Source organism: Thermobia domestica, chromosome 6 (genome assembly GCF_964235325.1).
Source record: "Thermobia domestica chromosome 6, izTheDome1.hap1.1, whole genome shotgun sequence".
NCBI classification, from domain to species: Eukaryota; Metazoa; Arthropoda; class Insecta; order Zygentoma; family Lepismatidae; genus Thermobia; species Thermobia domestica.
This window is the reverse complement of record NC_137459.1, coordinates 75,359,417-75,386,921: the sequence shown is the minus strand read 5'-3', so window position 1 is coordinate 75,386,921 and position 27,505 is coordinate 75,359,417. Positions and strand designations below refer to the sequence as shown.

Genomic DNA, 27,505 nt, shown 5'->3' with positions numbered 1-27,505 from the left:
TGAAAGGTATGTAACTTTTTAACCACTATGAACCTGAGGTCCAGCGTACCGGCACCTTTATTTTTAGAAATAAAACACTGTATATATATATATATATATATATATATATATATATATATATCTTAAACGTTATTTTCAAACTTTGAAGTTATATTCTCACTTATTTTTTTTAAATAGCCTGATTCCTGATTATTATATCAGGCCCTGTTTTGCTTGTGTTTTTTATTCTTCTTTATTTTCAAATCTAAAATGAAATTAAAAAAATGAATATTATTATAGTTCAGCACAGTTCGTAGTAATTCTCGAGGTTTAAAAATAGTTCGTGTTGTTCGATGAAATAATAATTTCACCATTGTATAATCCGCAGCAAAAATCAAGTAACACTCATCCTTCCTGGTCTTCTGTTAATAACTTATGAACGAATCTATAGTTTAAAATACAATTTTCAAAACTGTTAGGAAATTCCAAATCCCCTACAAACTGAGCTAAAATTGGTTGATTCGCACCAAAGTTATAGATATAAATAATATGCTCATATTTGGTGGGAACTGTATCATATTTTGGAACTCTTCATTCCATGTTCTTTTAAACATCCCCAGAAAACTAATAATGGAACTTTTCATTTTAGAAACTTCGTCCCTCATTGGTTTTGGTGATTCTTCATCATAAATATTTATTCTTCCTCTTCGTCTCTATTATAAATTTAAAAGGTTATCCTACATATTTTATGTTCTAAATAGCAATAAGTTAATTTTTTTCTAAAATTTGACTAAAGTCCAAATCCCAATTCAAAGTCCGATTACTCAGGAACAAAGAGTCTACATAGGAGAATATTTCACATATGAAGGGTAAGGGGAAAAAACAAGGAATGTCCATGTATGTGCTTTTTCGGGTGCTTTGTCCTATCTGTTGGTGACTCTTGGTACTATTTGACTATATATGCCATGCGTACGTAGATGTAAAAATGTCCATGTAAAAAGGGGCAAAAGATGTAACTAACCCTATTCTTCTTACGCGGTTTTCAATATTAAATCGCAGTTTTCTCGACAATGCAGTTTTGTGACATTCCATCTTTTTTCCGCTTACCCTTCGTATGTAGTAACCATGTTATAGGCTACCTCTACGCCAAGCTTAGTCAAGATCGAATGGGTTCTGTAGGTCACGTACGATAAGTACTATTCTTGAGATTGATTTATTGAAAAAAAAGATAAATAAAAATCAATGAAGGACGAACAGGTCTTATAAAATATTCTGCAAATATACTATACCTAATAATATTAATATTAATAATAATAATAATAATAATAATAATAATAATAATAATAATAATAATAATAATAATAATAATAATAATAATAATAATAATAACAACAACAACAACAACAATAACTTACCTTACTCGCAATTCTCCTCTCTCCGTAGACCGACTCCCCAGGTACTAAATTACGAGTAACAATTCCACCAACTACACCAGAGGCAACAAACAAGCCTGGATGTTTCTTGTGTGGTTTCACTATTATTCTGTTCTGTCTCCTGAAGCCAACTGAAACGTAGAAACGAAAAGTAATTCGATGGCACTTACGCAACTGGTTATATGATGCTACTTTAATTTTGTAATGCTAAAAACGAACGGGCAAAAAATTCATATCCTTGATGACTTCTTTACATTGCAAGCCGAAACGTTTTCTCATTGTATAGTTATATGAATGGTGCCTTTTAAAGGAATTCACGTCGGTAAATGTTAAACCTTTATCACTTCAAAGTAAGGAAAGAGAACTTATTCAACGTATTAATTCATGTTTAGCAGAATATTCGTCCTTCTCACGGGAAGAGAAAGGATTATGAAAAATATTTAAAAAAGTATATACATTTCTTCCGGTTTCAAAATATTTGTTGATGCAAGTTATAACGGTATCAACGTTATATACACCACAAAACATTTTATTTAGTCTTTATACAGTAACAAGTGTTAAATTTCTCATAGTGTTGTCTTTTTCCTCTGTTCAAAGAAAGTGGAGAACGATACCTTGTCCTTCTCCCTTCTTTCTCCTTCCCATTCGACGTGATTGATACAGGAAGCTAAAGTCAGTCGATGAGCAAAAGGCAGCTGGGCAAGAAGTAATGAAACCATAAAGAAAGTAAAGCGCCGTAGCTAGGCGCCCAATCTCTTTGCATTTTTTTCCCATCATTTACAAAATGTTGTGCTCGGAATGGGATAGTGACAATGCAGTGATCCTTCAGTGACACAGAATAGTGAAAGATGTGCGACAGATGAATTCTTCAGAATTTGTGGAATCATCAGGGGTTTGTGAAATAACTTTTATCGGTCATTCGCGATACGCGTTAATTTCCATAACAGGGGATAAATAAAAATAAAATAAAAATGCTGATAATCCAATAATTGGATTGTGTATTTTTTTGTGCTAGTGTTTCATGTGTTTGTACTTATCATGCAGGTAAATTAGGCCTGCAGTGTTACTTTATTATTACTATTTTTTTACAATAATTTGTTACAAAGTATCATTCGTCTTACCAACGCTTCCAATCTAAAATAACAAATATTTTAAGTAAATAATTCTGTTTTCATCTAAATGTTTTAGTAACATAATTTTTACTACAGTGCAATTATTTTCTTTCGTTATTGTAATTTCTTAAAGGAAGGTAAAATAACATTACTTAATTGCTACAATTCATGCTGTTAACTTGCAAAAATTCAATACGGTTCGTCTAGACGAATCTCTAAATTTGCCACTTTTCCTTATTTTGCCTTCCACCAACACCTTTTGTACCAGTCGTGGTCACTTACCGTTGGTCAATACGAAAAATCGAACCCTCGATTTCTCACATAATTGAGTATACCCAAGGAGAGACATGCGTAATTAAACCTGTAGACTTATAAATTGGTGTCTCTCACAGGAATATGTATCAATCTTAGGCAAATATCTCTTATAAATTGGTGATTTCCCCAATGGTACATACAGGGATTGAACCAATACCATCATAAAATTTGATTTCAGTACAGTTACTGTATACAAACTCTCACAATCGCTACTAAAAAACTTTTCCTTTAATGTCTTTTTGCAGTTTCGAAACTTTGCCACATAACTTTTTCTCATGAGATATTCATATTTTGTACGCCAAATATATAGGATACAAATTTCGTGGTTGTATGCAGAGTGCTTCAAAGATAAATTGGTAGTAATAATGGAAAATCGTTTAATCAATCTACGTATCCTTCAAAATGAAAATAACGTAAACTCCTTGCTACGTTCTACAAACTTTGTCTGTCGGTTTTTACAAAAAAAAAAAAAAAAAAAAAAAAAAAAAATCGAATGATCGAAAATAACTGATATTAGAGAACACTTCAGTAATAGTAAAAAGTGACTGACTAACGGAACATACTCCTATTTTTTCTTATTTTAATCCAGCGAAGCAGGTAATTGACGTTGGTATATACGGGGCTGGAATTAGGGGGTGCATGTGCACCCCCCCCCTTCGTTGTAAATATACACTATATAAAATGCGAAACTAGCAGTGAAAATAGCCAAACTTTCCTGAACTTTTGCAGTCGTGTTTCCGTTTGGGGCTTAAAAGAAAGCGGAGTTTTGCAAAAGCACTATTTTAAATCGATTTTCTGAAGGTTGAAAAAAAGGATTCACAAGGAAAACAGTATTCCTCACTTCCCACCACAGATTTCTAAAGGCATTTTTAAAAAATTCAAATATAATTAAAATGTACCGGTAGTTGTTGGTTCCCCTCCAGTCAGAAAATCCTGGATCCGCCCCATATATATATATATATATATATATATATATATATATATATATATATATATATATATATATATATATATATATATATATATAAATATATATATCTTATACGATTTATTACATTGTAAGAAAATAGAGCCGAAATTCTGTTATAATTTTTTTTACACTATATAACTTATTTATTGCTATGATATTATTTTTCTATTTTTTTTATATTTGACGTTTTTTTTACAGAAAGATAAACAGTAAATTCTGAACAGTCAGTTATAAAAGGAAAACTTCTTCTAATAATTTTCCAGGAGGTAATGTACCTAAAATGGAAGCCACATTTCCTCGCTGAACTGCTATGCTGATACGTTGTATCAGAAAAGTAGTAGCCCGCTTGTCACCAGTAAGGTGTGCAATACGTGAGCCTACTTCTTTGATGAAATTGAGCCCTTCGAGGCCCCAAATGCCACTTGATTCAATGGCTACGGGCACGAACATGTATCTATCGAGCATATCTTTATATTTTCTTCTTTTCTCGCATTCTCTGCGGGCTGCAATAGCTCCTTCTCGAGATGAAGAAAGAGTGAGATTAGATGACGCGAAAGTGTCAGAGCAGGTGAAATCCCAGAGAAGAATCCTTCCCCTCTTCCATGGTACCAGCGTCATGCCATTTGGTCTTTTGCCATCAGATCTGTAACACCCCACAGGTTCACGAACAGATGAACTTCCGCCAATGTGAGTGCTCTCCAGATAATGTCATTCACGTTCGAATGACTCACATATCTTCCGGAGCTACTTATACAAGACAGACCGTGTAGGACATTCTGCTTGACTGATGCACCACATTTAGAGCAGTTGTGTGATCCACAGGTGTCTACTCTTAGGGAAAGTGCAACTGCAATACGAAAACTTTCGTTCGGAAGATGCAGTCCTAGGGAGTGTGAAAGTAATGCCTGTAGCCAAGCACCTGAAATTGGTGATGAGGAGGCGAGAAGTCTAGCTTTATCCTCTTGACTGTCTGCTTCTTGTAATAACACTGATTGATATAATTTGGTGATTGGCTTATTTCAAATTGATTGCGAACTTCTGCCCGTTATTTCAGGAGGGCTTAAACCAACTAGGTTATACCAGTCAGATATGCAGCCTTGGACATCGGCTTCTATGTGAGGCTCATTCAGTTGGTTGAGGAGTATCTCAATGGTATGCCGGGAGCCATAGAACGGCACTAAAAATGAAGGATAAGCCAAATCGACAACCCGACGAATACCAAGACCTCCAGAATCAACTGGAAGGGAGGCCTGTATCCATGCGTTGCTATTTAGGTTACAGCTGGAGCTGAGTAACGATTTCAGTCCACATTTCAGAACGGTGTCCAACTTCTCTAGTAAATCGACTTCACGCCAAGAAGTAGAACAGCGTAAAAAAATAGATTATTCTTGGTATGAAGAACGAATCACGAAGGAGATAAAAAGCTGAATGTGCGGAGACTAGGGCCAGACGTGACAAGAAAAAATCTAAAATCTAACTTTTTAGTTTTCTCGACTAACAAATTACGTGTTGCCTCAGGTGAAAGGGCTGCACCAAGTAGAAAAGCTGACGAGGTTGTGATAAGTTCTATTCCCGGTGTTGAATTTTTAAATTGTGAATACACTTCCATTTAATCTTGCGAAACTCCTAAAAATCCTACTTCACACTTCATAAAATTTAAGTGTAGTCCGATGTCTGCTGCCATAGTTCGAATATTGTGTAGTTCACTTATAACTGTGTCAGGATCTCCTGCTATGGTGCCATCATCTAAGTACCAGTTATTTAATTCAGTGTTAATCCTAGACACTATGGACTGAATTGTCATGGCGAACAAAGCGGGACCTAGAGGATCGCCTTGTTGTTCTCCACGTTGCGAGAGTATAATCTTATCCCCTAGAAATAGGTTAATTGGTTGCGCATAACATTGATAGACATAGTGATAAATCGATGGAAAATTAGATTTAATTGTGAGTAGCATTGCGTCTTGGTTCAGTTCATTAAAAGCGTTACGAAAGTCTAATTTCAGAAAAGCCTTTTGTTGTGAATGGGGAGTAGAAAAGTAAATGCGAGCTGCATGTGCTGCGGCTTCGGCTCCATTGGGAACGCATACTCCCAATTGGTTCGGGTAAAGGAAACTTATGACGGATTTTTTAATTCTGAAACATATAACTTTTGTTGATATTCTTCTCCAAATGTTCCCCACTACAATTGGTCGAATTCCACCGCTCTTCTTATTAAGCGCAATAAGTGATGCTCCAAAAAAGATTGGTCTTATTTCCTGAGGTATATTACCTGAAAGGATTAAATAAGGTAATTCTATAATCATCGTAGTTAATCTTTCTTTTGAATCTGACTCATAATGTAAAAGTAGATCCTTAAGAATCGAGGGACGGAGACCATCAATACATCCAGCTGATCCAGATGGGAAGGATTTTACAGCGTATCGTAATTCAGAAACTGAAACTCTTGGTATATTAGGGTAATCTTAAGGAGGGTCTGGTAATGAAAATGTGTCTGAATGTGAAGGGTGCTTCTCCTTAAGTGCTTCTAAAGCAGATGCATTAGGTGTGGCGATGATATCTTCAGAAATCTGACCGTGCCTCTTATGTCCCCATCGTTGAGTTTGTTTTCGACTCTTTTAGTGTTAAAGGATGTTGAGTCAGAAGAATGTTGAGATTTGCGTTTTTTTTTTTAAATAATCATGGAGTAACGCATCTCGGTGAGAATAATCCCATTCGCAAACTCGTTGCTTGACCCAGGTCGTTAAGTTTTTAAATTGATCTGATTGTGACGGAACATTGAGTACTGCATACGGGAATAATAACAGATCCACCCATGCGTCTAGGTCGGTGTGAGTTTGGTGACTTTTGCTAATGTGGATAGCAAGTCTTCTTTGATTGGCCAGATGCTTTTCACAATGAGGGCAGGATATATATTTTTCATCATATGAAAAATTATCTAATTCATCGTTGTTTGTAACTAACACGCTTCCAATGTCAGAAACTTCCTCTATATTGAGACTCTCCTGGCAGCAATCATTGGAGATTAGATTATTTACGTCATCATAACTTTGATCAAGCCTCTGCTGGTCAGCCGCTACGTTGCGCAAACACAATTCTGGATTGTTATATTCGTGAACCGACTCCATCCACCATTGTTGATAAATATATATATATATATATATATATATATATATATATATATATATATATATATATATAATTTTAATCACTTAAACAATAGAAAATTTTAAATTTGTTTAAAATAACAATTTAACGGATTTTTTAACGAATTGGAAACAAAATATAACATAGAATCAAAGTTTAAATTATAAAAAAACACCTCAATAGTGAAAAATATAGTTTGTGAAAAAGCACTCCTCCGGAAGCACCTCTCTTTCTGCCCACACATATACACAGATACAATTCACAAACGCGATATATATCACCTAATCAAACGAAAATCGCTTAGCAAACCTTGTATGCACAATCACTCTTTTCAACAATCAACCAGGCGAGATTTTGGCCCGCGAGGTTTTGGTCGGCGAGGCTTTGGCCAGGCGAGATTTTGGGCCGCAAGGTTTTGGGTGGCGAGGTTTTGGTCCGCGAGGTTGTCGCCGCGAAGTTTTGTACCCAACCATTGAATATATTTCACTTGTACGATAATTTTCACAAATTATAGAAGTTTCTAAAACTAAACGAAACATATTCTTTGTTTATGTCGCATCTTCATAAATTTTTGCTAAAGAATTGTTACTGTGTAAAGTTCTATGAAGATATAATTTTCTTGTGTTTAAATCTATATATTAAAAGCGGTGTCTGTGAACAAAAGAAAAAAAACTTCAGATCCAAATTCAGTGACTATGTTTGTGACTCTTAATCTCTTGAACCACGCGACCGATCTCGACCAAATTTTTGACGTAGATGCAGTTCTAGCTTGGGAGTGTTTTAGCTGTTCAGTTTGACGGTAGGACTTGGGGGAAGGGGAGGAGGGGGAATTATAAAAAAATAAATAAAACTTAATAGCTCATGAACCAAACAACCAATCTCGATCAAATTTTCCACATAGATGACGTTCGTACCTAGGATGAATTTTACCGTTTCACTTTGATGGAACAATGTAGGGGATGGGGAGGAGGAGGAGATGTACAAAAATCAATAAATATAAAAATAAAAGTGACCATGTTCGTGAGTCAATAACTTTTGAATCAGCCGATCAATCTCAATCAAACTTTTAACATAGATGAAGTTCGAACCTGGAAAGTTTTTTGTTATTTCATTTTGATGGTAGAACTTAGAGGAGGGGAGGGAAGGAGGGTAAATATATGAAAATGAATAAAACTTAATAACTCTTGAACCACCCGACCGATCTCGGTCAAACTTTCAACATAGATAAGTTTGGACCTGGTATGTTTTCGTCATTGTACTTTGACGGCACAATGTAGGGGAGGAGAAGGGGCATATATGTAAAAAAAAAAAAAAAAAAAAAAAAAAAAAAGTCAAAATAAAAGTGACTGTCTTTGTGACTTCATCACGCTTAAACCACCGAACCGATCTTAATCAAATTATCAACATAGATGAGGTTCGGACCTGGGGTGGTTTTTATCATATCCCTTTGACGGTAGAACTTAGGGTAGGAGGAGGGGAGGGAAGTGATATATAAAAATAAACAAACTTAATAACTCTTGAACCACCTGACCGATCGCGATCAAATTTTCAACATAGATGACGTTCGAGCCTGGAAAGTTATATATATATATTCACTTTGATGGTAGAACCTAGGGGAGGGAAAGGGGAGATTAATACATAAAAATAAATAGAATTTAACTCTTGAACCACCCATCGCTTTAGTAATAGTAAAAACGGAAGATATTACTATTTTTCCTTAATATACCTCAGCGAAATCGGGGTGCATTTTAGATTCGAGGAGATCTTAAATTCGAGCAATTATCGAGAAATTCTTAAAGATATTATTAACGTGTTATTACAACTACGTTGCTAACCATAAATATTTTTAATTTTGTATCATATTCAATCATTCAGACAATGGTGTCCTGCGCTTGCGCAGGACGTTCGGGTTTGCTAGTATGTATAAAAGCTTGTATGTGTCAAGTGATGTCTATTAGGATATTTTTGAAAACCATATATATATATATATATATATATATATATATATATATATATATATATATATATTTTATTTTGTAATTTATCAATTGTATGCTTACTTGGGAGTAATCCCAATTATATGAAAAACAGGCAAATAAATAAATGAAACAACAGAAAAATATATGTGAAAAAATAACACTGAGTATGTGTGTGTACAGTGTTTGGCTGCTGTTAGTGGTGTACTTATGCGGGGTGGAACGAAGGGTGTGTTAAAGAGGTCAGACGATTATGATAGAAAATGGGAGACCTTACTGAGTCTCAAAGAAGACTGATTTTGGTACACAGTTAGTTGGTACAAATATATCTAAAATGGGCAGTGTGTTAATTGTATAGCGAGGAGCAATGTCTAAAGGATGACGGCCTAAAGAACTCATGGTAAAACTGACTGCGAGACTCCGCCTGGAGCAGTTTATTGAGACAATCACTGACCGACGCGAGTTGAGAACATGAACATTCACGGTGGGTAGCAATTTCTAAACCGCTACTAAAGGTTATGCGCGAAGTTAATGGTCCTGAGACCATGTAAGGTGTATTGCTGATGTTTCGAAAACCATTGTCTGATGAGTTCTGTTTTACTTTATTTCAAATAACAGACCGTGTTTATGTATAGGAGACGCCCAAACAAATTTATGCTCTGACGTGTCCACACTACTGTGAAACGTGGCGGCAAATCTGTGATCCTAGCGGTATACAAGGGGTGAGTCACTGACAGGACGCATTACTGCAAGTGATTATGTGGATATCTTAGATGACCACGTGCATCCTCTGGTTCAGACGTTGTTTCCCGCCAACTCCACGCAATCTTCCAAGACAACAATGTGCCAATTCACACTCCTGTAGCCGTTGATGCGTAGTTTCATGAACATCAGGATGGGATAGAACATCTTACGTGATGGCAGGTTTGTGGTAGAGTGCTCACCTCTAGTGCGTGGAGTCTCAGGTTTGATCTCAGCTCCGCCAAATGGGATTTGTGGTGGAAAGTGACGTAGGCTTTCTCGGGGTTCTTCCGTTTCCCTAAACTGTTTTCATTCCATCACTATCACCCATCTCATTATCACCGTCTCCCTTAGTCTTGGTGTATAAGCGTAAGACATTTTAAAAAAGAAAGAACTCACATGTTCCACCTAGTCCGCAACCTCAATACTATTGAACACTTGTCAAATCCGGAGCTCAGAATTCGGAGCAGATATTATCCTTCATCGTCACCAACTGAGTGCTGTACTTCATGAGATATGATACAATATTCTTTTGGACAGGGGTGCCAATCCCCCCCAAATTTTGTGCCGCCAATCCTCAAAAATTAACAAATTAAAAAAAAGGACTCAAGACTCACATTGGAATCACACAAACTTTAAATTTAAATGTAGATTATTTCAACGTAAGGTTGATAATTTGTAGGATGCTAATTAATAGGATGCTTCATTTTGTAAGACCCCCCCCCCAAAAAAAAAAAAAAAGTAAAATTTTTGCAGACCGCTTATACCCCGAGTCTTAGTGAGTAAAAGATATGTAACAAATTTCAGGAAGATTGGATAATATTTAGATGTTGCACATTTTGATTAGTTTCGTAGAAGTAGGCAAAAATACGATTTCTCAGTGTTAATTACTTTTATTTTGAAAACAAAACATCACAAAGTTTAAAATAATACTAAAACTAAACACTAAAATTAATAGGTAGTATGACAGGCAAAACACGTGTTATATTAATCAACTTTGAATGATACAATCCCTTCTCTGTTCGCTTGGTGACGACTTTTCTGTGATGCTCGACTATCCTCAACAAGAATTTTTGTTGTTCATCCCTGACTTTAAACTTTTACATTTTTTTTTTTAAATCAGAGCAATCCCTCTTTCTTCGGTAGACTTAATTAAAAATGATTTTTATTTTACTTTTTAACTGACCTAAAATTCCATATACACCTCGATATTCATTTATAATTAATATTTTACTCATTTATTTTTTACACGTATGCTTGTGTTAAAATTAGCCTTTATTTAGATATATTATTATATTTATTTTGACAACCATTAAGCAAAAGCAAAGCTACATGATAAAAAGTAAGAAATATTTTTTTTAAAAAGATACAGAAAAAACTGAATAATTCCAGAAGTTGTAAGGTGTAAAAATTACATAGTTACACAAGTAAAAGTGAATAACTAAAATATTGAACTTAATGAATCTAACGTTTTAACAACAATCTTCGTCTTTGTTTACTGGTTAAGGAAAACTGATTAACAATGCCCTCATATGATAATTCGTTCAAAATTTCAGTCTCACTACTTAAAATTAGTAAGTTATTTAACCAAATGCCCCCCCATGCTTGTTCTGAAGCGGTTTTATTTATTTATTTTTTATTTTACTTTTATTTATTTATTTATTTTTTCTTTTTTACAATTTTGATATGACTCATGATTCTCTCAGGTGAGCAGCTTGTTACAGAGAGTGAAAGCAGAATTCTGAATTCTGTAGAGCCTATTTAAGTTTGGAAATCCTGAGAGTTACTGTAAACACCTGTATATCAATTTCTTCTCCATCTAAAGCTTCTTCTTTAGCATCTTCTGACTCTACTCCTACTAAGTTACTACTATTATTCCTGTCTTGCTTGAAAATGTTAGATTTTTTTTGTAACAAATCAGAAATTTCTATATTGTGGTATGAGACCTTGTATAAGAATGAAAAGTTTTGTAACTCAGTTACTGTTTCTTCACTATCAAAATGGTAGAAGTCACACAATTCTTGTATCATATTTGACCGAAGACTTTCACTCAGTTTGTTAAGTTCATCATGGGAAAATAAAGCCATTTGGGTCATTAAGTCCAAGACTTGGTTTGAGAAGTGATCAGTCAGTGAGTCAAGGATCTTAAAATAAACATCAACTTTAATTTTTTTTAAAAGGTTCAGTTATTACTTCATCAGCTGCCAGCTCGTCCATAAACTTTTTCCTCTTTCGTAAAAAATCCCCCCCGAAAAGTTTAATGACGCCATTGGCGTCATGTTCCCCCCTTGTGGGCATCCCTGACTCTGGATACCATTCATGACTTATCTTGTTCCATTTCACTACAAATTAGAGCTGTTTTCAGGCTAACGCTGATCCCAGGCCGTATTATTCAGGATAAGTTGCATTTTCTTAGGTATTTTCATTATTTTGATAATGACTTGCAGTTACATATTATTTAATATACAAACATACTGAAGGTAACAAGAAGCAGCACTTAGCTTTCAAGCATTTCACGGCTCGTCGACGAAGCGTAGAAAAGAAAAAGTAAGTTCTTACAATGAGGGAGGCATGATCATATATATAAATTATAAATATTACTTAAGTATTTGTTCATGTTTTTCGTTGATATTCTGTTATTTTCTGCTATTACTATTGACTATTGTTACATATTACATGTCAATCTTCTATTATCTATTAAACAGTTGTTACATATTTTAATGTGAAATGGCCAACATGCTCTATCTGCAGCCATACATATAAGTGAATAAATATAACAGCCAGCCATTCTGAATATTTGCTTTGTTCAGATACGTCGATAATGTAAGTTATACAAGTTTTAGTTATAGTTTTTTTGAAGGGAGAAAATTAGTTCAAATATATAAGCTATTTTAACTTCGCCTTCTCTACAAGAAATGAAAGTTTCACAGTATTAAGCAATAATTTGCACTTCTAAAGTATTTCTATCTTAACACTTAATATACATTTTTGTTACACTAGTATCTTCATCAGCCATTGTCTACAACTTGATACTAGTTCATTATATTCATGGGCAACTCTCCCTCACGCACATAAATACTACCTAGGTAGAGAGGAAAGGGTGGAAATTAGTTCTTGTGTATTTTGCCAAGATATTCAATCAATTTAATCATGTATCCTTCTGTTGAAAGCCCTCTGCTGACATTCACAGGTAGAGTGTTTTGATCCATGGCTCTACAAGTAGAACTGCAAGGAGCGAAAAGTTACTACTGTGATTTACAATTCCCAACTACAAATCAGGGGTATAGGAGCAAAACCTGCTAAATCCATTTTTCTATTTTGTCAAAGAACAAAGAAAAAGTGATTCCTTATGTTGCAGAATTGTTGAATAAGTTTTTTTTTTTTTTTTTTTTTTTTTTGTTTAGTGGTCACTACTTAATGAAGATGAGTGAAATCTACCACTAAATAAAAACAGTTGTTGAATAATTCTGAAGCATAAGGGCTTCACTTTGTCTTTGTTCCCTGACAAAATTTAAAAATGGATTTAGCAGGTTTTGCTTCTATACTCCTGAAATCTGAAAGTAGAACTTTCCAAACATAAAGGCAATCATTACTTTGATATATATACAAAGTATCCCAGAGTTAGAACGATACTCTTTATAGCATCCTTTCAAGAATTTCAATACACAGCACATTGAAATGAGTATATTAAGTATCATTTATCGATGACAGAAGGATGATTTTCCTATTTCGATCCTGGCAATCTACTTTAAAGTTTAAACCATCTAATGACCTGATAAAAATAACTTCATGGCTCGAGTGATCTCAATGAAGTAAAATGACTTTGGTAACTTGCGCATTTTCATTTATTTACTCAAGGTTCTCTGTTTCTCTCATACATACCATGCCCAAGAACCCGAGTTTCATTCTATCAGGTATGTCGGTAAATATTGATAAGATATTATTGCGTTCCCCTAAATATTACTGGTAAAACACTGAAAATAATAATAATTATTATCAAATGTAGGAGTCAGAATCACGAAATGGAAATAAACTATTTACCCTGTTATCAAGTGCTGTATTCCGTTGGACGTATAAGAATTTGATGTTCCATCACTATCACATTAAAGTTGGATAAAATTAATAAGTAATGGTTCAAAGCATTTATAGGCCTATGTAAGATTTAAAATAAGCCTGATTTTAACCGTATAAATTTTCTGCTTATCTTTTATTATTATTATTATTATTATTATTATTATTATTATTATTATTATTATTATTATTATTATTATTATTATTATTATTATTATTATTATTATTATTAATGACTACATTCATTTTAGCCAGTTATTCTGCTTCTAAATGGGAAAAATGTTTTCTTTCACTTGTTCTTGTTCATAAGTAATGGCCATTTACAAATGATGTTAGGTAGCGTTATTTTCACATTTGAAGGTACTTACTCAATCTCAACAGTCCCTGTTGCTGGAAAGGTTAGGAACCTTGAGAATAAATAAATTGTAATAGTAAAAAGAGATACATCTCAGAAAGGTAAAGGTACATGTGAGATAGTGGACTTCTTTTCTGCTTATAATTCCTAGCGCTAAAACTTGAAGCAAGAATACCTCTAACTTAGAACTTCAAGGCTTCATATATAGATTTATATGTATATGAAGGCTCTTATACCTCAACTTGAATCAAAAATCAGTTTTTACTTTTTTTTTGTTTGTTTGTTTAGGAAAATAGGTATTTGCTATATCAAAAGAGAGAGTAGGTGCTTGCATATTTTGCAATGTTAAAAAAAAAAAAATCACAGACTCGTCAAAAAAATTATGCGAACTTGAAATTACGAATTTTAAGGAATCTAGTATACAGGGTGAGTCAAAAGTTCCTTACAACCACTTATAAAATTAAAGCGAGTATAGATAGCCGTAATTAGGAATTGTAAGTGCACGTTATGCCAAGAGGGAATCTTTATAATGCGTGTCAGGTGAAAGAAAGGATGCTATCTTGCTATCCACCATTTTGAATCTTGCTCAAAAATTAAATGGAAGGAGATCAAGTGATATGCGAAACAAGACTACAATTATAAGAGAAACTCAACGGTGTAATCATATTTAACATAACTGTAATGACTTAAGCTATAATCACATAAAACTTAGATTGCTTTTTACAAAATTTGTCCAATGCGCTGGTCGTATTGCTCTATGCATGTTTCCAGAGATGTCTCCCGTGCAGTATATTCACGAAGCTATGTCTCAGGCGTGATTTGCACACAGGTGTCCTGCATCCGTTGCTCAAATGATCCAGATCTCTAATTCTTTCGCCATATATAATTGGTTTTAGGTGACCCAGCTTAAAGTTCAATGGTGAATGATCAGGTGATCTGGCAGGTCATTCCACTGGTCCTCGTCGAACAATTCATCGACCAGGAAATTGTTCATCCAGAAACTGTCGAAGTTCCTATCCATGATGAGATGACGCCCCATTATGTTGGTTAAATAAAGGAAAGTTGACATCCAGGGCCGACATTGAGGAAGGAATGAGTCGTTCTAACATGTCCAAGTGTCGATCTGCAGTTGAGGTGCGAGAAATAACAAATGAGCCAATGATACGTGTAGCTAAAATCCCTGTCCACACCACAATTTTCCCTGCACCAACCATTTTACATGGATCTGTTCACTTGGGGGTGTCTGGAGATCAGAAGTGTAGATTTTGTTTGTTTACCTCCCCTACAACATAACAATTGTCTCATCGGTTTTTAAGACTTGTATTGCAAAGTTGGGGTCCTCCTGCAGCAATTGTCCCACTGCTCACTCACAAAATTGCACTCTCCGATCTTGATAATCTTCAGAAAGATACTGTTGCGGTTGCATCTTCTAAGGATGTGACTTATGTGTCGTTAACACGCTACAAATGAAGGTTTGGCTGACGTGGCATTCCAGTAATAATCGGCGTATGCTGCGCTATGGAAACTTAACAAACGATGCGAGTACTGCCGTAGCTGTGCCTTCGTCAATGGCAGTTCTGCGTCTATCTGATAGTAGTCTGTCCGTGACTGTACCTGTTTCTTCGAACTTGGTGAGTAATTGTGCCACTGCAGCGTGCGAAACTGGAGTATATTGACAATGACCTTCATTAAAAACATGAGCTTCAGCACGGGCACTTCTACCACTCTAGGTCTTGACGATCTCGGTGCTGTTAGCTTTGACTAATGGGATGATCCAGCACCTGGAAATAAGAGATAAATTTGAATTTCATGTGATTATAACTTCAAATTTATTACAGGTACGTTAAATCTGATTACACCCTTGAGTTTTCCTTAAAATTCTAGTTCTGTTTCATATTTCATATTACCTTTTTCCACTTCAACTTTTTGATCAAAATTCAAATTGGTGGACAGGAAGATGGCGTCCTTCACCTGACATGCACCATAAGGGATCTTGCTTGGCCTAAACGTGTTCCTGCAATTACCAATTCCGATTACCTAGAGTCGCTCTCATTTTATGAGATGATAATGGACTTTTGATTCACCCTGTACTTGAAATCTTAGATACTTCAATTTGGTTAATAAATAAGAAATCTCACCCGTTGCTTAATTAAGGTTTATATTCTAACTATTAACTATGAAAATTCGAAGATATTATATAACGAAACAGTAACTGCTTTTTAACTAGGCAAACTAACGAAGCCTCCTCAACTTAGTAAAAGTAAAGATCAACAATGTTACCACATATAGGGCATTTTAACGACTAAAACAAACGAAACCAATGCAATCTAAAGTCAAATATTTGTGTACAATGTGATATAGTTATTGCCACTACGATTTTCTATCGGGACACTAAAATCGGCATTCCCATCTTCCTATCATTACATATTTTAATATAGAACTGAATACATAAATCAGTACCTCCTCTTTGGTAGGATCTTCTTCCCCGACTTCCTTTCTTTCCAAATTCTCGTACCCCATCAAGACCTCTTCCGCCTTGTCCTCTACCACGACCTCTTCCAAGTCGTCCTCTTACAGTGCCACGCTGCGCTCTGATGCTATCTTCGAAAACTGTTTGAAACAATCATTAAAATAATTATGAGGAAACAAAGTAATGTAAAGACGTAAAAGATATTCTAAAATAATACGTAATGTATATACAATAGTTAATAATGTAATACTTATTCAAACTACCTAAGCGAGAAAGCTCACAAAATGTATTAAGGTGAATATTGATTCAGATGATGATGAGGCATACTGGAGTTGTATGCACGACTCCAAAAGTGCATTACCACCTGCAATTCTCCTTTTCCTGCAATAGCAGGCAATCCAAAAAGCTCGGCGGTTGGGTTGGTTGCAAATTCGAAAGGCGTTGGACTAAACCTCAATTTTGTCACAAATATATCAGTGTGGCAAACTGCAAATAAGAGAATAAAACAAATTGTTAAGAATGACAATTTTATTATTGTGACGGAGTTGGATGACATCAAAAGTTACTAAGTGACTTACTTAAGCAGTTCAAACAAGATGAATGGTAAGAAACAGATATAAGAAGAAAGCATTTCTCTCTTTCCCCACACCCCACCAAAAAAGAAACTCATAAAAAGAAAAAGTTATATAATATAAAGGTTTCATATAAAAGCCTAACAGTACAAAAACAAATAGCTAAACGAAACGAAAAAGAGAAACACATAACAGGGGACACCAGTGGCGTAGCAGACTTGCGGCCCTCCCATGCAAGATAAAGAAATAGGACCCTGGTTGTAAACTCCATTGTTATAATAATAATAATAATTATTAATATTATTAACATTATTATTATTATTAACATTATTATTATTATTATTAAAAAGTCGTTTCCTTTTCAAAATCTCTGACTCTGCCTAAGAGCATGAATGCATATAGCGATCATGTGTGCACGTTTTGTCAATGAGCGGTCCCAAAGAACAAAAGGGGTGGAAATCTGCAACACAGAAATAAAAAACTTTCTTATGGTAAATTCTAGTTCAAAGTTCGAAGCACTAGCTTTTCCACGTGATTTTGTGTCCCTTTTTTCAGGGAACAGAAAAGTTCTGGCGCCTAAGAAATTATACCATATAATATTGCAAATTTGCAAGTGAATGTATTTACATTGCAATTTGTGGTAATAAAGATATTATGATTAGAAAACAATATTTTAAATGTAAGTTTAATTTCTTCATCCATCGCAAGTCTTAGGGTCCCTTATACCTCGCCGCCCCCCCGAATATCGATATCGAAAATTTAGAATGATATATTCATGTCCATATATTCGCGTTATCGAATGTTGATATATGAAGATAGCGACGTATCGACATATCACAGGCCCAGATCAGAGAAGTGATGCTTGAAATATACTGGAATCAACAATCAAATTCTAAATAAGTTCTCCACTTCCGTATTCAATGCTGAGGGGAAAGGGTGTGAACCCGAATAGAAATTTTAAGAAAAACAAATGTTAAGATAAAAGTAGGTTTTCCGTCTTCCCCTTGAATACAAAAATTAACAGAAAACTATTACTGTAATTTACCTTTTACTTCTGTTTCTGATTGTTATCACAAATAGCGATACAAGACTACAATCACAAAGAGCTACAAGACTAACAGAACTAGAAATTAGAGATTTTTCATCTTTTTTCTCTCAGACTAAAATACTTCTGCATTTTCCTGAGATTTTCATTTTCTTAATATAAGTCCCCTATCCTGGGCTAATTCTGGCTACCGCGGTTTCGAGGTAATCGGTAAACCAAAGAGTAAAGTTTGTCTACTCTCAACTCTCAACAGTTTGTGAGAAGATATTTCACAGTTCATGTTGTTATTTCTTCGTTACAAAAACACTTCTAGTTGACTCTATTAATGGTGAATAACTGAACTTATAAACATTTACAATTATTGAAAGATGAATAATTATTTTGGATCGTATTAGGTGGACAGGATCGTATCCGTGGGTTTTCTCAGGGTACTCCCGCTTGTTCCCATATTTCACTCCACAAATTCCTCCTTTATCATTGACTTGCTTTAATCATTGGGCGCGGCGGCTCAGTAGTAGAGCGCTTCCTATGGTGCGTGGGGTCCTTAATATTTCGTTCCCCAGCCAAGTACGTTGTGTGGTGGACAAGATTGTATCCTGGTTTTTCCCAGGGTACTCCCGCTTCTTTCCACTTCTGATTACACCAATTCCTCTATTATCAATTACTTGCTTTAATCATTGGACGCGGTGGCTCAGTGGTAGAGCGGTTTCTCTCGAGCATTGGGCCCTTATTGTTTCGTTCCCCAGCCAAGTAAGTTGTGTGGTGGACAAGATCGTATCCGTGGGTTTTCTCAGGGTACTCCCGCTTTTACCACTTTTCATTCCACCAATTTCTCTATTATCATAGACTTTGTTAAATCATTGGGCGCGGTGGCTCAATGGTAGTGCGCTTCCTCTGGTGGGTCAATTAAGTTTGTGGTCGACAAGATGGTATCTGTGGGTTATCTCAGGATACTCCCGCTTCTTCCCACTTTTCACTTCAAAAACTCATCTTTTATTATGGACTTGATTCAATCATTGGGTGCAATGGCTCAGTGGTAGAACGCTTCCTCTGGTGCGTGGGGTCCTTACTGTTTCGATCCCCGGCCTACTAAGTTTGTGGTGGACAAGATCGTATCTGTGGGTTTTTTCAGGGTACTCCCGCTTCCTCCCACATTTCATTACACCAATTCTTCTATTATCATTGACATGCTTGAATCATTGGGCGCAGTGGCTCAGTGGTAGAGCGCTTTCTTTGGTAAGCCAAGTAAGTTTGTGGTGGACAAGATCATATCCGTGAGTTTTGTCAGGGTACTCCCGCTTCCTCTCACATTTCATTCCACGAATTCATCTATAATCGTTGACTTACTTTAATCATTGGGCTCAGTGGTAGACCTCTTCCTCTGGTGGGCCAAGTAAGTTTGTGGTGGACAAGATCATATCCGTGATTTTTCTCGGTGTACTAACGCTTCTTCCCACTTTTCACTACAAAAACTCATCTTTTATCATGGACTTGATTCAATCATTGGGCAGGTTGGCTCACTGGTAGAACGCTCCCTCTGGTGCGTGGGGTCCTTATTATTTCGTTCAACAGCCAAGTAAGTTTGTAGTGGACAAGATCGTATCCATGGTTTTTCCCAGGGTACTCCAGCTTCTTCCCACTTCTGATTACACCAATTCCTCTATTATCAATTACTTGCTTTAATCATTGGACGCGGTGGCTCAGGTGTAGAGCGGTTTCTCTCGAGCATTGGGCCCTTATTGTTTCATTCCCCAGAAAGTAAGTTGTGTGGTGGACAAGATCGTATCCATGGTTTTTCTCAGGGTACTCCCGCCTCTTCCCACCTTTCATTCCAGCAATTCCCCTTTATCATTGACTTGCTTTAATCATTGGGAGTGGAGGCTCAGTGGTAGAGCGCTTAGTCTCGTTCGTGGGGTCCTTATTTTTTCGAACCCCAGCCATGTAAGTTGTGTAGTGGACAGGATCTTATCCGTGGGTTTTCTCAGGGTACTCCCGCTTCTTCCCGCTTTTCATTCCACCAATCCCTTTATTATCACTGACTTACTTTATTCATTGGGCACGGTGGCTCAGTGGTAGAGCGCTTCCTCTTGTACGTTGGGTACTTATTGTTTCGTTCCCCAGCCAAGTAAGTTGTGTGGTGCACAGGATTGTATCCGTGGGTTTTGTCAGGGTACTCCCGCTTGTTCCCACATTTCATTCCACCAATTCCTCAATTATAATTGACTTGGTTTAATCATTGGGCGCGGTGGCTCAGCGGTAGAGCGCTTCCTGTGGTGGACCAATTAAGTTTGTGGCGGACAAGATCGTATCTGTGGGTTTTCTGAGGGTACTCCCGCTTCTTTCCATTTTTCACTCCAAAAACTCATCTTTTATCATGGACTTGATTCAATCATTGGGCAAGGTGACTCAGTGGTAGAATGCTTTCTTTAGTGCGTAGGGTCCTTATTGTTTCGATCCCTGGCCAAGTAAGCTTATGGTGGACCAGATCGTATCCGTAGGTTTTCTCCGGGTACTCCCTCTTCCTCCTACTTTTCATATCACCAATTTCTCTATTATCATTAAATTGATTTAATCTTTGGGCGCATCATTAAATTGATTTAATCTTTGTGTGCATCATTAAATTGATTTAATCTTTGGGCGCGGTGGCTCAGTGGTAGATCGCTTCCTGTGGTGGGCCAAGTAAGTTTGTGGTGGACAAGCTCGTATCAGTGGGTTTTTTCAGGTTACTCCCGGTTCATCCCACATTTAATTCCACCAATTCCGATATTATCATTGACTTCCTTTAATCATTGGGCGCTGTGGCTCAGTGGTAGAGCGCATCCGCTGGTGTGCCAAGTAAGTTTGTGGTGGACAAGATCGTGTCCGTGGGTTTTCTCAAGGTACTCCCACTTCTTCCCAATTTTCATTCCACCAATTCCTCTATTATCATTTACTTGCTTTAATCATTGGGAGCGGTGACTCAGTGGTAGAGCGCTTCGTCTGGTGCGTGGGGTCCTTATTGTTTCGATCCCCGGTCAAGTAAGTTTGTGGTGGACAAGATCGTATCCGTGAGTATTGTGAGGTTACTCACGCTTCTTCCCACTTTTCATTCTACCAATTTCTCTATTATCTTTGACGCTTTAATCATTGGGCGCAGTGGCTCAGTGGTAGAGCGCTTCTTCTGGTGGACGAAGTAAGTTTGTGGTGGACAAGATCGTATCCGTGGGTTTTCTCAGGGTACTTTTGGTTCTTCCCACTTTTCATTTTACGAATTCCTTTTATCATTGACGCTTTAATCATTGGGCGTGGTAGCTCAGTGGTAGAGCCCGTGCTCTGGTGCATGGGGTCCTCATTGTTTCGATTCCCGGCCTAGTAATTTTCTGGTGGACAAGGTCGTATCCGTGGGTTTTCTCAGAGTACTCCCGCTTCCTCCCACATTTCATTCAACCAATTCTTCTATCATCATTGATTTGCTTTAATCATTGGAGAGGTCTTGGTCCCTTGAGCATTGCGGTGATTCGGTTCCAAGCATTTGGGTTGTGATGTAAACCTTTGCTGTGGTTCAATCTCAGTGTTTTATTACGCGAGATAAAACCATCCATACAGCTATAAATGTTGTTCTATCTTGCGCAACCAGGTATTGATATTGAGCCAATTCGGAACCTCATTTCTGGCGCTTTGAGGCCAGGAACCGATTTCCGACATTACGCTGTCCTCAAACAACTAGGATCTTTCTAATGTTACCATCCGCGTCCAACAACCCCATGTTTAAAAGGGGAATAGAAAGGACCCGTGTCTAAAACTTCAGGACCCAGTTTCTTCTGGTTCAAGGCTAGAAATCTATTTCTGATATCATAATTGTGCTCAACGGATCAAAACGTTTCAAACGCCGCCAACGCCGTCCAGTAACTTAATGTTTAATAGGTGTATAGAAGGGACCCGAACCCATAACGTCAGAACCCCATTCCTTGAGCTTCGTGTCCAAAGCCAGATTTCTGACATTACTACTGCACTCTGGGGACCCGGTACTTTCCAACACTACCACATGCGCACACCAACTCCATGTGTAACATCGTCCCCCTGACGTAGGAGTATCGACTCCATGCTTTTTTCATAATTATTCCTTAAATGGATTTGTATACAAGGTAGTTTGGCAAGTTTAGCAGCAGGTCTAAAATAAGCCTTTTGAGAGCAGCTCTTATTCGTTAAAGAATACATAACGATCGCTTTTGGCTGTTGCAATGGTCTGTCCAAGCAGCTTGGTGAAAACAATCACCGTAGCATAACAACAAAAAGGTGTTTCTCTTATATGTTAAAAATAAAAGCACAGAAAGGAGAAGTCAAAGCTTGGTAAGGTGAGTGTCGGGGGACGCCGAATTCTACTTCGCTCCGGGCAACGAAATTTCTAGCTACGGCTCTGAGCTCCAACACTTATCGGTCATTCAGAGTCTCATCCCTTACCTATAACAACGTAGTTTGATTAACTTGTTATACCTAAACGTTTGGAAAGAACCTGTGAGTGTGACTTATTGTTAGCTATGCAATATATTGACAGAGTGCTAGTCTTCAGTTTAGCAACGAAGCTGCCCTTAGGCGATATATCACGTTGCTCGCTACTTTTGTCTGTGCCTTGTAAATTGTAACATTGTGTTTAAAGGCAAACAGAAACAACGTCAGTTGTCTAGATTTTTGTAGAACAACTGATAAGACGTTTATGTCTTTTACACAAACACTTTTTGCCAGATTGCTGTTTGAAGTCTTTTTGCATTATACACTATAAAACAACATATCCAGATTCAGGGAAACCCACAGAAATTTTAAAGGGTGAAAAATATCTACATTATTCAGATGCTTTATAATAATAATAATAATAATAATAATAATAATAATAATAATAATAATAATAATAATAATAATAATAATAATAATATTTACCAACTTCTCTTCGTTGATAAAATCGTAATTTGGCATTTATTAAATGTAATATGACTGGGTCTAAAGACAGAAGAGAGGGGATCTTATTGCCATACATAAAAATGGAACTTTGTTCAACAGTGACTACGTATTAAATAAACAAACATATTAATTGCACCTTTTTAAAAGAGAAATTAGTATAATTAATAAAAAATACATTCATTGAAAAACTCTGGGGTACCAAAGGGTTACGTGCTAGCCACTAGACCAGTGGGGAGGACACCCACTCGCACACATAGTTAGGTTAATGATTTCTGACATTACCACTGCTAGGGATGGGCACGAGTAGAGCCAAAGGTAACTTTCTAGAGTCGAGTTTCGAGCCGAGTCACTGTTTTTGAGATCGAGTTTCGAGTCGAGTCGAGTTTGATAAATGGCTTCGTTTCAGCTCGTTCTGAAATCATGGCTTGTTTAAGTGATTAGACTGGAAAGCGAAAGCTATTAGAAATATAAGCAATAATGTGGAATACTTTTAGTGTTGATCACGAGAAGGAACACTGTTTGCATCTCGTCTCGTCTCGATAACGAGACGACAATAGATTTTTATAACGAGAAAGCATCAAATATCGTGAGCATCATATAAGTACAGTATATACTGTAGTTCTTACTATCAAGGCTGAGACCTGCACGGTCAAAATTTTGAGCCCACGCAGAGACACATCCAGAGTAGTGATGTCAACCGGCTCAACACGGTTCAACTGAGTGAACAGCTCGAGCCAGCTCCATTGGGATAAGCCATCAGCTAGGCTCAATTTAGTCGATGGCTTGAGCTGGTTCGGTTGGGATGAGCCATCAACTTGACTCAACTGAGCCGATAGCTCGAGACGGCTTGGTTAGTGTAAGTCATCAACTCGGTTCGGTTCCGCTCAGGTGAGCCACCGGCTCAAGCCGACTCGATTGGGATGAGCCATCGGCTCGAGCCGGCTTGGTTGGGATGAGCTGTTAGCTCGGCTCACTTCTCGATAGGGATGCGCACGAGTCGAGTCGAGTCGAGGTTTAAGACTCTTTCGACTCGTCTCGAGTAAACGCGGTCTCGATTCTCAAATATATTCCTGTCTCGACTCGAAATTCGAGACGAGACAAAATGTACACGGTTATATATATATATATATATATATATATATATATATATGTGTGTGTGTGTGTGTGTGTGTGTGTTATTTACATTTTGTGCAGCAAATTGCAATTCAAATTTCAATTTGTGTCGCAATTTCAATTTTAACGCATTTTGTGCTATAATGAGTAATTACAAAAAGGAAGTCCCATAAATACGAAAGTACTTCACAATTCTATTCATTATGAATGGAATTGTGAACTACTTTCGTATTTATTGGATTTCTTCTATGAATTTATTATTATTATTATTATTATTATTATTATTATTATTATTATTATTATTATTATTATTATTTTCTTGAGTACAGAGATACAAAGAACAAGAACTCCGTCACCATTAAAATGGAAGCGAAAATAACTTCGAATTGAAAATAATAGATCAATGCATTTAATTTCGGGAGAGACTATAGGTTAGACACGGATCCAGGGAGCGATCGGGGCAATGGCCCCTCTCCCACGGAAGAGGAAACTTTCTTATTTTATTTATAAATAAAACCCATCCCAGAATTTGGAGCTCTTAAAACTAGCTAAGTAGCAGTATTACAATCCCCCCATAAGTCCGTTCTGGATCCGCCCCTGCTACAGGGGTTCTTTAGGGTTCACTGCTTTTCCTTGCAATCCACGCTCATTGTTGGATAAGAATTATATTTTATTATATTATTTGTCAAGTTGAGCGAAATAGTTTCACCACAGCGGCAAATTGAACAATTAGGTTTAGGAAAAACAACGCATTGGTTCAAACATACACAGAAAAAGAGAGTCCATTTGTTTTTTAAGGTTTTCGGCGTCTGCCGAGAAGAAATCTTGCTAAAACATATGTTGGTTTTAACAAGGAACGTAAATGAGCATCCGGTATATCAGTACTTCAAATGAAAAGCAAAAAGAAAAGAGAGACAAAGATGAGTGTATTTTCCTATACTGTATTTTCGGCATTGAAGAATACCGTTACTGTTTTACTGATCTACTGTACGCACTTCTGCGTTTTACTAACCAAGCCCCAATCATGCTATATATATATACCATATACTGGCTAGGTCCAATCTGTTGCCAATGCGCCTTTTCGTCAAGGAACTTTTATTTTTATTATTACACGCTCAGAAACAAGGATAATGACCCGAAACCTGAGAAGATCTGGAGAATGACCCACTAACAATAAACTGACAAAGGGAAGGAAAGACAAGAGTGGAAAACTATTGTAATCCAAAGTTGACGCATTTTTCCTTGCAATAACCGACCCTTCAAGTGGGGGGAAGTTTCTTGAAATGATAGTAACATTTTTCAATTTGCATTGCATTTCCATGTTTGCACTGTATTTCATTCACATTTGCACTGCAAACTGCGATGCGATACTCCATTAACAAAATGCAAGGTGATTCCTGACCAGTTGTTCTTCCAGAAAAAAATGTTCGGGGGGGAGGGCACTGCTGGTACTATTCTATTTATTATTGTATTATATACTATTATTTTTGTCTCCTCCGGGGGGGACACTCTCAAAGCTCCGGGGGGGGGGGCTGTGCCCCCAAAAACATATCTGGAAGAAATACTGTTCCTGACAATAAGATAAGACAAAAGGTATAGACCAACCTGGGTGCACAAATGCTTAATTTTGGAGTTATAGGCTGCCAAAAACATGAAGAAATGAACTTTAAAGGTCCATAGCTACAAAACTAGGCGACCTACCGTAGTAGGGTCAAGACTTTATTTAGGAACTAGTATGTGCGCTATCCAAATATCCATGTTTCAGAATTCTGCCATACTTCTGCAACAATTTTTATACAGGTATTTGGTGAGTACTTCAAATTATATGCACATAGCCAAAGTTCCTCTCTAAAAATTGTCGCGTGAGTACTTTAGATTCTGAAACATTGTATTTTTGGCTATGTGCATATTTTTGGATAGCGCACATATTAGTTTCTAAGTGAAGTCTTGACCTGACTATGATAGGTCCCATAGTTTTGGAGCTATGGACCTATAAAGCCGCGGATCCAGGATATGATCAAGGGAGCGACTAAATCACAGTTTGCCGCTTTATCCAGTGTAAAGCAGGATTGAAGCTTATTCTTTTATCCAGTGTATACCTGAGTGTCAAGAGGGCTATAGCTCCCCTTGGATCCGCACCTATATATATATATATATATATATATATATATATATATATAATAACTGTTTCTGAGTGATTAGTTTCTTCAAAATTATTTTTAAAAATATGTGAAGAGTTTTGAGACATTCGAGTCGAATCAAGATTTTTACGAGCAGTCGCGATTCGACTCGAATTTTACAAATTGTGTCTCGACTCGTGCGCATCCCTGCTTCTCGGTTCGGCTTGATATTGAATAAGCTGTGAGCCAAGCCGCACAAGTCGTTGACAACACTAGACCCAGGCAGAGCAGTTTTAAACATGTTTGCCCGACACGCTATAACTCTTAACACATTTTGGCCCAAGCACGAATACTTGCTCCTCCGGAACTCAAACCCAGAACCTCGTGAACGATGTCCTTGTGTCCTAGATCTCACGACTACCGAAATCGGCAGTCAACTAGTTTTTAGTATTCAGACGCAAACCGTCTGTCTTTCAAGTTTAAATACAGAATTTAATAATAATAATAATAATAATAATAATAATAATAATAATAATAATAATAATAATAATAATAATAATAATAATAATTTGTAGTGGAAATAGCAACATTGAGAATAATTATATTGTCTATGTAGAATACGTGAAAAGGGAACTTGAAACTACACACAAGATTTGGATCGATCTAGCTCGTTTCCACTCGACTCGACTCTAAACTCGATCCAAATTAGAGTAGAGTTTCGAGAAGAGTTGAAGGAAATTTTTTGAGTCGAGTTCTCGAGTCGAGCCAAAAGGTGTCTGTTTCGAGTCGAGTCGAGTTTCAAGGAAAACTAGCTCGAACTCGCTCAGGCCCATCCCTAACCACTGCCCCTGAGTGCAGTGCAGTAGTAATGTCAGAAATCAGACCCAGACAATGAAGCTCGAGGTATGGGGTCCTGACGTTATGAGCTCCGGTCCCTACTATTCACCTATTAAACATGAAGTTGTTGGACGGCGTTGGCGGAATTTGAAAGGTTTTGATCCGTTGAGCACAATTGTGATGTCAGAAATCGATCCCTGGCCTTGAACCTCAAGAAACTGGGTCCGGAAGTTTTAGACGCGGGTCCTTTCTATTACCCCTTTAAACATGGGGTTGTTACGCGGATGGTAACATTGGAAAGATCCTAGTCGTTTG

General features: G+C 36.8%; 1 protein-coding gene across 1 annotated transcript in view; it reads right to left on the bottom strand.

Moving 5' to 3' along the window:
* Nucleotides 1-27,505, bottom strand: part of LOC145687204 (uncharacterized) — a 66,845-nt gene that overhangs the window by 23,878 nt on the left and 15,462 nt on the right. Inside the window, exons 2-3 of the mRNA XM_081760675.1 lie at nt 16,559-16,708; nt 1,395-1,543 (exon numbers count right to left, since the gene is read on the bottom strand). Coding sequence (XP_081616801.1) covers nt 1,395-1,543; nt 16,559-16,708 — 299 coding nt within the window. The remainder of the gene's footprint in view (nt 1-1,394; nt 1,544-16,558; nt 16,709-27,505) is intronic.